The sequence below is a fragment of the Petaurus breviceps genome, unplaced genomic scaffold (genome assembly GCF_028583685.1).
Source record: "Petaurus breviceps papuanus isolate PSGF00001 unplaced genomic scaffold, PetGlider_PUasm1.0 83516, whole genome shotgun sequence".
Taxonomy (NCBI): Eukaryota; Metazoa; Chordata; class Mammalia; order Diprotodontia; family Petauridae; genus Petaurus; species Petaurus breviceps.
In genome coordinates this window covers 1-11,985 of record NW_027186615.1, presented here as the reverse complement: position 1 = coordinate 11,985, position 11,985 = coordinate 1, and the positions used below count along the sequence as shown (strand labels likewise).

Here is an 11,985-nt window from a genome sequence, read left to right as displayed (position 1 = left end):
TGGATCAAGGCCCCATCACACCATCTTGGATCAAGGCTCCATCAGAGCATCCTGCATCAGGGTTCCATCACAGCATCCTGCATCAGGGCTCCATCACAGCATCCTGGATCAAGGCCCCATCGCACCATCTTGGATCAAGGCTCCATCAGAGCATCCTGGATCAGGGCTCCAACTCCCATCCCACAGCCCTACTTGAGGGCTTTCCAGAAGTCTGCAGGATTCCTAGCACAAAGTCTGTTCCATTTTTTACAGCTGTCATAATTTATACATTTTTCTCTTACAAAGCGCTGAATTTCTTCCACAAATACTTAAATACTCACTCCAATTCCAGACCTGGCTCTAGGGGCTGAGGGAAACCGAAGCTTGCTCTCAGGGAGCCCACAATCTCCGGCCACTTGCACCCAATAGCTGCTGACACCCCCTTCTCACCCCGAAGGTCCCAAGGCACTGAGGAAAGGGGACCAGCAGTCTTTCCACTCTACTTACATAGGACGTTTTGGCCTCGGCGTCCCAACAGTCACAGGCGTAATGAGCCATTTCATTGTCCATGTGCTGCCGGAATCGCAGCCTCTCGGGGGACACCCCGACCTTGGTGAGGTAGAGGTAGATGCGGCCAAGGAAATAGCCCAGTACGGAGTTGTTGATCACGCCCTGGAAAGGACACAGACAGGAGGCTCGGATCAGTCGCAGGGGCCTTGGCCCCGCGGTCTGTGCCCAAGCTCTGCAGACAGCACTGAAGGTTGGGGAAGGAAGGGGTGGAAGGAAAATGGAAGTGCATTTTTTTAACAGCTTTTCTTCCTCCAAATGGGCACTTGAGTGGCTCCTTGTACCTAACAGGAAACATTTAAATAAATGTTGGACAAAGAGCCCTCCAACAGGAATGAATGGATTTTAAACCCTTTGTTTCTACTAAGCTTAATATCCAATTCTCTTCCACTCCTCACTAAGCATCTAGTCCTCTCTGGCCCGTTTTTTTCCATTGCTCCCTCAGGACATTGTGGCACCAGGCCAGGCTCGACCTCAGGGGCCGCCCCAGTCAGGGAACGACTCCGTCTGTGGAGGTAAGGAGGCCTACAAGTCTCCAGGGACAGCCCAGTTACGGGATCCAGTCTGAGGGAGCCAGCCGTCAGAGACGGTCACCCGTGGCCTCACACTAGATGCCACAGTGGTAAAGAGCCCCTAGACTTGAATTCAGCCTTTCCTGACTTCTGTTCTCAGCAAAATTTCCACCCATGGGGCAGATTCTAAATTCCAGTATTCTCATCATTGCCAGTTATTTTCCCACTAACCAAAACTTGCAATAAGCCAAGATCTCCAAAGGGAGCACTCCCTTGCCAAGCCCCAAAGGCTCACAGGCATCCAAGGCACAACGGAGGCCCTCAGTGCCCCACTGCCAGGGAAGCGGCCCGGACGCCCCTCCTTACCTGTTCCACCGCGTCCCCGAGGCGCATCTTGTGCGCAGACTGGCCGCTGACCTGGGCTCTGGCTGAATACAGGGAGATACTGAGGTGTGCCACGCTGTCAAACTTGGGGTGATGCTTCTCCTTGGGGTCAACAAAGTGCTCGATCTCTGCCATAGTGAATTCTCTAAAGCCAAAGACAAGAGCCGCTGACACCTGTCTTCGTGACAGGAAAGCTTCGACTTCCAAAACAATCAGATACTCCGGGTAACCGTGCCAAGCACAGGCCAGAAGAGGCTCGGGAAGACAAGCGCTCCTCAGGAATTAATGATCTCCTGCCTCAGCTGCCACCGCTCCTCCCCCAAAGATCATCGCCATGACGACTGGCCACGATAAGAAGTCACATGGCCCCAACAGAGGCCACATAAGAGGGCTAGAGGGCAACAGCCCAAGGGCTTGCTCCTAGACAGCTTCCTAAATGTTTTAGGCAGTGAGGAGAATCATCACCATCATCACAGCAGCTAACATTTACATAGTGCCTACTATGCGCCGGCCCTGTGCTGAGCTCTTTATGGCACCTACTATGCGCTGGCCCTGTGCTGAGCTCTTTATGGCACCTACTATGCACCCGGCCCTGTGCTGAGCTCTTTATGGCACCTACTATGCACCCGGTCCTGTACAGTGAATTTTATGGTGCCTACTATGCACCCAGCCCTGTGCTGACCACTTTACAATATCATCATATTTGATGCTCAGAACCCTGGGAGGTCAGGACTGTTGTTATCCCCATTTTACAGATAAGGAAACTGAGGCAAACAGAAGAGAAGAGACTTGCCCAGTGTCACTCAGGTAGGAAGGGTCTGAGGCTGAATCTGAACATGGGTCTTCCCGCCTCCAGGACCCACGCTCTGTGACACGTGGCAGCTCATAGCAGCCCCCACGTCACCCATTAAGAAGCTACCCGTGATGACATCTTTGTGGACTTGGGAACAAAAGTGGCATCTGCTTTTTGGCTGCATCACCTTAGTCATTCTTCCCAAGAGCAGCCTGGATCTCAGCCCACGGCTGACCGCGAGGGCTCCCAGGGGAGGGCCTGAGAGAGGGGGAGGAAGGCACCAAGCACACGCATGCACTGGCGGCTCCTCTAACGCCTGGAAGGCCACTACAGCCAAAAGCAGATTCTCTTCAAAGACAGCAATCACGTTTCTCGTTCACATCGTACGGGGGCAGATGGGGGCACCACCTCAGATACTTCCTCGAGGTTGAGTCTGGACAAGTCACTAATCGCCTGTCTGCCTTAATTTCCCCAACTGTAAAATGGGAACGACGACAGCACCTCTGCCATCTGCACAGCCCTTGGTGCGGTGCCTGGCGCATAGTAGGCGCCTGATTCTTCCTGCCTTCCAAGCCTGCACTTAATGAAATGGCTCTTCGGCCTCGCTCACTAACCCGGCATCTGTAAGCACTTGGCATGGCCCCTCTAGAGTCTCTGCCGTCCGGCTTGCATTCCCAGGTATCAGAGCAGGAGCAGAAAGTCCTGGACCCTGCCTGGCACGAGGGCTGTCCGCTCATCGCGGTGTAACTCTCTGAGAGCCCGTCCCTGGGTTGAGGCTGGGCACCACCATGCCCGGGGCACTGAGGCGCTGACTGCCCCCCAGGGAGGAGCAGGGGGGCATCCCTCAGGCCTCAGTCTGCCAGCTGGCGTCCCCCCTGGAGTCCAGCAGACAAGGGGCTTCACGCCTCATGGGCGTGCAGAGAACGAGACGGTACCTGACCCGAATCAGCCCTGAGCGAGGGGAGATCTCGTTCCGGAAGGAGCTGCCAATCTGGGCAGCAGCAAAGGGCAGCTTTCCCTGGTTGAATTCCAAAAGCCGCTTGAAGTTGAGGAAGATCCCCTGAGCGGTCTCTGGCCTCAGGTAACTGGAGATAAGAAGGAAGCAGCCATCAGCACAGAGACAACCCCCTGCCAGCCGTCCCAGCTCCCACAAGCTGCAGCCCAGCACTGCCAAGACCCACGTCTCCAGCCAACAGGGAGAGGTCAAGCCCGGGGCGGTAGCCGTGGGCCGAGGGCAAGACATGAGAGCTCGGCGATAAACAATGATAAATCAAGTCCAAGTCGCCATGGGTCCCGCTACAGGAAGAGGCTTTCTCTGGCACGACAGTCAGTATATTCTAAGTGGGGACTGGGCACTGTCAGGCCCTTCCCAATGTGATGCCCGCGCTTTGCAGCGCACTGCAAACACAGCAACGATACAACTGTTTAAAGAGGCCCAGGCTAGGATGCACATGCGTTCTCTCTTCCCCTCCTCCCTCTCTCACACTCTCATACACACACACACACACCACACACTCACACTCACACACACACTGACACATATCACTCTCACACACCACCACCACACACACACATAACTCTTTCTCACATACACACACACACACACACACCCAAGCCACCCTTGGGGGCCTCGCCTCTGGACAACCTGGGCCAGGTCACCGTGAGCCAACATGTGGTCTCACACGTGTGCACCTTGCACAGGGCCTCAGGGAAGGTCACATACCCAGGCATGTTCCCTCCAGGCCCAATGAAGGTCTTGAACATTAAGTTGAAGGACACAGGGGGGGACAGGTCATTTCCAGTGAGGGGGGACTTGACGTTGTAGTTGACAAAGAGGTCTGTGAGCTCCTGCTGCCCGTAGTTGTCCAGCTGCCAAGGCACACAAAGGCACAGCGGTCAGTTTGAGAGTCTGTCTACACAATCCCCACACACCATCAGATGGTGCGTGCACACCCCTCCCCGGCTGGGTTCCAGGGAGCCCCCGGAGGGGAGGGACCGTGTCTGGTTCCCTTCCACGACCGCACAGGCTCATGGTTCCCCAGTGCTCGCCGAGTGACTGAATCGCTGCCTGACAAATGGGTGAGCCCGCAGAGCATCGGAGAAGGGAATCTGGCAATAGAGCGATGAGTGTACACTGTGACCCCAGGGCCCAGATCACCAGCAGGACAAGGCCGGCAACCCACAGCAACAATGTGAGCTGATGGGGCCGTTTCTCCCCTTCCCTCACTTCCTGTCAAACAAGTTCTCATCCCGTCACCTGCCACAAGCCCCCGTCCCAATGGCGGCTCCCAGGGGCCCCGACCACGCCCTGTTGGCAGCCCTCCCCGCCCCAACTCTCCCGCCACCCTAACACAGGACGCTGAGTCCCAGGGAGGGTGCGGCAGTTAGCTGTGAGGACCTGCATCAGACGTCTCAGCCTCAGCCTCATCCGTAAAATGGGAATCCCAAAAGCACCTCTAATCCCAGGGCTATCATGAGGGTCAAGGGAAATGGCCTATCCAGGGTACCCCAAACCACCTGGAGACTTTGGGACCCACTGAGCATGCTCCAAAACCGAGAGCCCTCATTGTGGGGACCACCTCCCTCCGAGACCTCCCCAGCAGAAAAGGAAAAAGGGCCGCTTCAGCCAAGGAAGCCCTTTCAATCTGGCCTGATGTTGTCTCTCCAGTGGTGACCAATGATCACGCTTTCCTTCTCCTCAGCCCTTGACCCCTGCCCTCAGAAGACTCCCCTCTCTGAACCTCTCCTGGCTTGGATCCCTGTCTGAGGCCCACCCAACTGACAGTGTCCACCCAGCTCCCATGGGCAACCCCGCTGTCCCTCCTGAGGGACTGTCCTGTGGTACCAGCTTCCTAAAGATGGGCACCCTGCCCTGAATGTGCCATCATCTCCCAACCCACGCCTGTAAGGACTGTCCTGCCTCTTTAGGATTCCTCATTGGGCCCTCCTCACTTCTCCCCTGGTCTGAAATCTCCCCCGACGACCCTGCCCACAGCCACCACGTCACCACCCCAACGCACAGAACAGACACCACTAGGAAGCTGAGTAGTGAGTGGGGCTGACAGCAGCCCGGCCCAGCCATGTGCGGGTGCCCGTCCATCAACCCTGCTGTCTCCTGCACTAAGACAGGAGCTTCGTGAGGGCAGCCACCCCATCTGCATGGAGTTCAGCACCACTGACCCAGTGTACAGAGGCTAAGTTTAACAGACTCAGTTTCTCTACAAAAAGTTGTGGTTCCAGAAGGAAAACATGGGTAGGACAGAAAGGAGCTGAAACACCCCCTCCCAGGGTGTGTCGCAGGAGGCAGCTCCCAGGGACACAGGCCCAGAGGAGGTGAGGACCCTAAAGCAGGTCACAGACCGGGGAGCCAGTGCAGGGCAGGGCCCTGAAGGAACAGGAGAGTTCCCCCAGTCTGGAGCACAGGAAGCTGCCCTGGGCCTGGCTATGCTTGCAAGAAGGGACCAAGCTCCCAGCAAGTCACCAATGTGTCCTGACTGACCAGCCGGCAGGCCCAGTGGGAAGCTTTCCAAAGCACTCACCTGGATCAAGACGCTTTCCATCTCAGACTTCTTCTCAGCCGAACATTTCTTATCTGACATTAACTTCTGCAGATGAGCTATGAACAGAGAAGGCGGAGTCAGCCTCACGGCCACCCTTCAGGACAGTGCAGACTAGCCCAACAGCTGCATCCACCCTTCACGATGCCTGGGTTGGGTTACTCTAGGATGCTTACCGGGGACAAGACCCAAGCCTGCCGGGCAGGAGAGGGCAACGTGTGGGCAGTTCTGCAGCATCAGTATGGCACTTACACTAACATCTAGTCCACATTTAAGTGGTAAACCAAGCAAAAATTAGAATGAGCAAGCTTAGAAAAGAGAGAAGGCACATCCCCCCATGCCACTTCGGGGTGGAGGTGGCAGACTACGGGTGTAGAACACGGCATACATCAGAGTCATTCAAGTCTGATGGCTTGGTCAAATTCTGACAAATGCAATCACAGAAAATAAGAAACAGCAATTCTGTTTAAAAGGCAGCCACGACTACGTTTTCAGTCCCCACATAAGTCTGGGGTGGCCATGAAGGGGGGGCCCAACACCCCCACATACCCCTGGGCTCACAGGAGCCTGGCCGAAACAATAGCCCCACCTTTCAAGAGATGATCAGCACGGAAACATTCTCCACTCTTCACATCCTTCACCATGAAGTCGGCAAACTTGTCGACGTGGCCAGACGTCCTGAAACGACAAGGGGCCAGCTGAAGCCCATGCGTCCTCGAAGATGGCTGAGAGGCACCCGCCGGGGCACGGAAGCCTTTCTGCGTGCTGGCGCTCACGGGCGTTTCTTTACCCAAGAGGCTGGGTTTTAGGGGATAGAGGCAAGCAGCTGGCACTCCACACCAATGTTACCAGAAATGCTGCCACCCAGGAAGGAGCGCTCCGTATGACCAGGAAAGGCACTGGATCGAGTGCCAATCCTACCTCAGACGCTGACTGTTGCTATGACTGTGGGCCTCTGTTTCCTCCTCCGAAAAACAAGGAGCCCAAACGTGCAGGCTTCCCAGGTCCCTCCCAGCTCTAAAGCTGTGCCCTTAGAATAGCCGCCTCTTTGGTAGGAGCTACGCCTAGGCAGTGCCCGTGGGGATGCACTGTGCCCCTGGGATCTCCACAGGGCCACGGCAGCAGCCGCGAGTGGCAGCAGGCACCCACTGCCCATGTACGTACTTGAGGACGGGCTCTGGGGTGAGCATCGTGCAGTCAATCTCCAGGATCTGCTCCTCCTGGATGAAGTGCTGCCGCCACAGCTGGACGATGTTGTTCTTCAGGGCACAGCCCACGGGCCCCAGGTCATAGAGGCCGCTGACCCCTGAGAGGAGAGAGAGAGGAGGAATGCAGGCCAGCCCACGGGCAGTGAGCCCGCAAGGGTCTCCTGCGTGAGGATCCCGCTGACGCTCTCAGCAAAGTCCGAGGGAAAGACAGACAGACATCGGGAACACACGCCCAAGAGGGCTGGACCTGGGGGTCACTGCCCCCCACATCACCCAGCCAAAGACGTGCTCTTGAAGCTGTCAGTAATGACTGACTTAAACTTTCAACAGCAACGTCTCCGATGCCAGCTTGGACACTGGTACCATCTTTCATATCTCAAGTCCCTGGCTTGGTCAGACTGACCATGTGGTCACAGTTAGGACAGTCACAAAAGTGCTGCCTTTACGTGGATTTCTACATCCGGCTCTCCCTCCTAAGCACACGGTGGCTACAGAGATAAGTAACATAGAAAAAGATTCCCCCCCACCCCACCCTGAGTCCCCCACCCAGCCTGTCACACACCCCCAGGCTGCAGATCGCCTGAGCCCAGAAGGCCCAGACCCAGATCCCTTCAAGGGAACACAGCTACAGGGGACATGGTGGCCTTCACCCAGGCCCGCCAGGCCAAACCACCAAGCCCCACAATCCTCCCTCCACTGTCATAGAAGAAAGAAATCTAGCGCTGAGGACGGAAGGGCTTTTCTAACCTGCATGGCTAAATATTCTCACACCATACACAACCCTGTGGACAAGACAGGGAGGCAGGCTGGAATGGGCCAGAGGTCCAGAACCCCAGACACCCTGGAAAAAGGCTACATCAGGGATGCTGGTAATAGAACCAGGATCCAGAGAGCCCAAGCCAACAGGCCTAAGCAGAATCACCCCCAGGTGCGCTCAGAACCAGAACCAGGCCAGCCTCGGCCACACCCTGCAGGGGAAGGGGGCCTGGAGACAGAAGAGAGACCCCCAGGGCTAGGTTGGGGGGCACCCCTGGCAATCCCCAAGGCAAAGAATGGAGCCTGAAAGGACCTGTGGCATCAGGCGCCTTGAGGAAACGAGCTGAGCTGGCCCACGATGCACCCCCATTCAAAGCCCAGAGCGCAAGTGCAGCCCACGTACCTCCATAAATCGCAAAGGCCTGGTCATAGAAAAACCTCCGCTTGAGGGCGTCCTCCATCTTAGCACGGTCCACAAGGTCATCTTTGGGCTGGAGTGCCAACTCCTGGGGGAGAAGGAAAGCCAAGGTCAGGATCACTGGCCAACCCCCTCCCCCCACTGAGTAGCCATGACAAACTGGATTTTTCATAAACATTTCTTGGGCAAGACTGGTCTTTGTCAAGAATTAAACAGCCCTCTTACATCTGTGGAGCCCCAGGATGACAATTTAGTTTAACACCAGTAAGGCTGGTCATACAGCACATGGCTCCCTGAATGCCTGGCCCTTCCCTGACCTCACCATCCCCCTTGCCCATACTTCACGAGACCCATCACCCTGAGGTCACTCTCCTCCTGGACCCCTCTTCCCTGTCTGGGGGGACCCTCCTCTTGCCATCTCAGCCTCGGATTACTTCCATCCACAGCCTCCCAGGGCTCCCCACTCCTGCACACACGGGGATGAACAAAGCTGGAGGAAACTCTACCTTCACCAAGCCCGGCCAGCCCCATGCGAGCCCTCTCTGCGGCAAGACAGTCCCTGTATCTCCCCATCTCTGATCCCTCCTGGCCCCCCAAAAGCCGTTCCTAACCTTCTTTACTTCCCTTCACGACCATCCCATGCTCCCCTGCCCCAGGTTCTTCATCATGGCCTCCCCATCCCCAGGTCAGCACCTCCCTGGGGTTGGCTCTGGCAAGCGGAGTCCTCTCTCCCTCCACAAGTCCTTCTCAGTCTCCCCTCTCCCTGAAGAGCCTTCACTAAGCCCATGCCCCCTCCCTGCCATTCTCCTCTCAAACTTCTTTAAAAGGCATCTAAACCTGCTCTCCTCACTTATTCCTCAGCCCTTTGTGGCCAGGCTTTCAATCGCATCACTTAACAGAACCTGCTCTCTCCAAAGTGCCAACCATCCTGTGTCTGACAGACGGTCTTCTCTTCTCCGCCACGTCCCTCCCTCACTGTCCTGGGCCCCCAGTTCTCCCCCTGGGGACCCTCTTCACTTCCCATCTCTATCCCCACGGGCAGGCCCAGCCCCATGCACCTTGCATACCTGCAGTCAGGTATCAGAAGCTGAAGGCATCATCCTTCCTCTCTTCCATACTTCCCTAATTCCGTCCTCCCCCCATGCTACATCCCCTCCCCCTGCCCTATAACCTTCTCTGTGGCTTCCCTGACTCCAATCATTCCCCCTACCCTCAAGCCCATCCTACACCCTGCAACCAAAGAGATTTTCCTGAGCTGTAGACCCGACCAAGTCACTCCCCTGCTCAACCACCTCACTGAGTCCCTAGAGCCCAGAGGTGAAAACATGAACCCTGGTTTAACTTTCTATGTTCTTGCATTTATAATGCCCCCACCCTGCCATGGGCCCCCCTCTCCCCCCACACTGAACTCTGGCCCAAACAAAGCCCTTAGGGTCTCTCTGATGGTCACTCCCCCCAACAGGGGACCCTCCATCTCCCACCTCCACGCCTTTGCCTGGGCATTGCCCATGAGCAGAGTAACTGGCACCACCTTCTGTGGGGAGCGTCTCTGGATGCCAGCCTGTCTACCCACAGGACCCTAGGTAACCACTGTGTCCTGGGGGACTCCCTCCCCAACCAGAAGGGAGCTCATGCATGGGACGGGCTGACTGTGGCCTCACCTTAGCCTCCAAAATCCTCTTGCGGGCCTTGAGCTCAGCAACAGCCCTGTCAATGTCAACCTGGGGGGCTTTGTCTTCTTTCAGCTTTCTCACCAGATCCCCCTGAAGGACACAGACCCAATGTCAGCCAGGAAAGGCATGAGCAGGACCGTGCCTGTCCCTCTGAAAAGTCCAGCTGAGAATGGGGAAGGGGAACCACCCCGAACAGGAAGAGCCGCCCTTGCCCCACACAGAGGCCACGTCTGCTGTCCTGTGGTGACCGCGATGATAGCTCCTGCTCACCAACAGCCATAGGCCCCTGGCCAAGCAGCGAGCAGCCCCTCCCTTGAGAGAGCTTAGTGATGGATGGCGGAGGGGACGGGGCCAGAGCTCAGCTTCCACGTCCAGCATTCCCTAGTCATAACTCATCCCTTTGCAGTTAGGGAAGAAGACAGGAATGGAGAGGCCACTGCCATGGAAGAAGCACATGCTGAGCTCCCGGGGACACCCCTGGTGCCAGAAGAAGGGAAGGTGGAGGCCCCAGTGGCAGCCAACCCACAGGAGGGACAGAAGGCATGGACCGCTGCTCCCCTCCACGCCTTCCTCTGGAAGCACCGAGGCACAACCCAAACCCAAACCAAGGCAGAGAAGGCGTCAGGGCCCAGATCTGCAGGCAGCGATGGCAGGAGGATGGCCCTTCACACCACCTTTGCAGAAGCCAGAGAGACTGAAGGTGGCTAGGATGCCTTTCCTGCCCAGACAGGCCTGGAGGGCAGGGGTGGCTTCATTTCTGTCTCTGTATCCCTGGGACCTGGCCTTCTCCATGAATGCTTATGGACCTATGGCTGAACTCAGAAAAAGACAACAGGAAAGCAGTGAATTGCTCAAGATCAGAAAATCCACCTGCCTTCTCTGCAGAAGTGGGAGACTATGGGTGAAGAACACTGTACACACTGGCAGGCTGAACTCATCTGTCCTCCTCCTTCCTGGTTCTGCGATACAAGCCATAGCTCCTCAGGGAGGGGAGGGGAGGAGTCAGTAGTGTTCCCTGCTTCCATCCCCCAGTGAAAGAGTGGTGAGTGAATTCCCAAAGAGCTGGGGGTCTCAGCACTCAAGCTGGGGGAGGTGGGCGAGGAGGGGACAGAATTGGCCTGTCTGTCGCTCATCAGGGCTTCCCAGGTGCTACCACAGGAAACACGTCTACGCTGCACTGCCTGCCAGCTTCACTAGCTGCCAAAATCCAAGGAAGGAGAGCCTGAATCCGGCAGAAGCTCCCAGCTGAGGGCCTCCCCTCGGAGGCCAGCTAGGCCTGGACCTCATAATGCCAGCACACAGTAGACGCTTCAGACCCACCCTCTGACTGGCTGATGGACTGACCCTGGACAGCTCCTCAGGCCACTGCCAGCACGGGCACCCCGGTGCCCATCCCACAAAGCTGCTCTTTCTGTATCTGTCTTCTTTCTCCTGTAGTCTTCCCTCCAGGGTCTGCTTCAGCTAACGAGCCCTCATCCCCTCAGCCTTCAGCAACAACTCTGCCTCAGACCCACAATTAGGGACAAAATTATATACTACGCACTGTTTTATATGCATCCCAGTACCTGAGCCCGGGCTGGACTCCCTTCTCCAAGGGTGAAGCATGACCCGCCCAAAGGGAAGGTGTCCCTGATGCCTCTCTACACCCTCCCAGCTCAGCAGCCCTTCTGAAAACTGTGGGCGGCAGGAATTCTTATGATATCCATTTACAGATGAGGAAACTGAAGCTGGGGGAAGTCTGACCAGGATGTGATCGGAGCTCTTCTCCAGGCCCCTGCCACTGGGAGCCACTCCCCACTCCACCAAGGCACCTCATCTCTCTGGGGCCTGTTCTAAACTCAGCCTCGGCCTCCCATCCATGGAGAGAAGCTGCTGCGGCTCTCTACGGGAGGGAGAAAAAGCCAACATTCAAGCTGGCCATCAATAGAGCTCTTTACCACCCAGGAACACAAGGCCCAGAACCACAAAAACTCCCCACTCACAACCAGCTGGTCAAGGCGACAGAGACACGTCTGAACAATTAGGAAGGGCAGAAGCTCTCATTCGGAAAATCTGTCTCTACATCAGGAGTCGGGACGTTTAACAGAACCAACAAATTATGGAACAACTGTGCTGTTTTTTAAAGTTTGGCTGTTTGG

At 56.4% G+C, this 11,985-nt stretch overlaps 1 protein-coding gene across 1 annotated transcript; it reads right to left on the bottom strand.

The window, feature by feature from the left end:
• Positions 1 to 354: 354 nt before the first annotated feature.
• LOC138176172 (glycine--tRNA ligase-like) lies at positions 355 to 9,959 on the bottom strand. Its single transcript, XM_069106944.1, has 9 exons — positions 9,836 to 9,959; positions 8,160 to 8,262; positions 6,957 to 7,098; positions 6,382 to 6,470; positions 5,775 to 5,851; positions 3,959 to 4,104; positions 3,171 to 3,320; positions 1,425 to 1,587; positions 355 to 651 (listed from the first exon to the last, which is right to left on the bottom strand). The coding sequence occupies exons 2-9, from the start codon at positions 8,215 to 8,217 to the stop codon at positions 370 to 372; spliced, it is 1,107 nt and encodes a 368-aa protein (XP_068963045.1). The 5' UTR covers positions 8,218 to 8,262; positions 9,836 to 9,959; the 3' UTR covers positions 355 to 369.
• Positions 9,960 to 11,985: the final 2,026 nt, after the last annotated feature.

Excerpts from the sequence above, each read along its gene's own strand:
- LOC138176172 (XM_069106944.1), bottom strand. The coding sequence starts at position 8,217 with ATGGAGGACGCCCTCAAGCGGAGGTTTTTCTATGACCAGGCCTTTGCG. Across the intron at positions 6,471-6,956 it reads ACCCCAGAGCCCGTCCTCAA|GACGTCTGGCCACGTCGACA; the intron begins GTACGTACATGG and ends TTGTCGTTTCAG. Across the intron at positions 652-1,424 it reads TCGGGGACGCGGTGGAACAG|GGCGTGATCAACAACTCCGT; the intron begins GTAAGGAGGGGC and ends TGTCCTTTCCAG.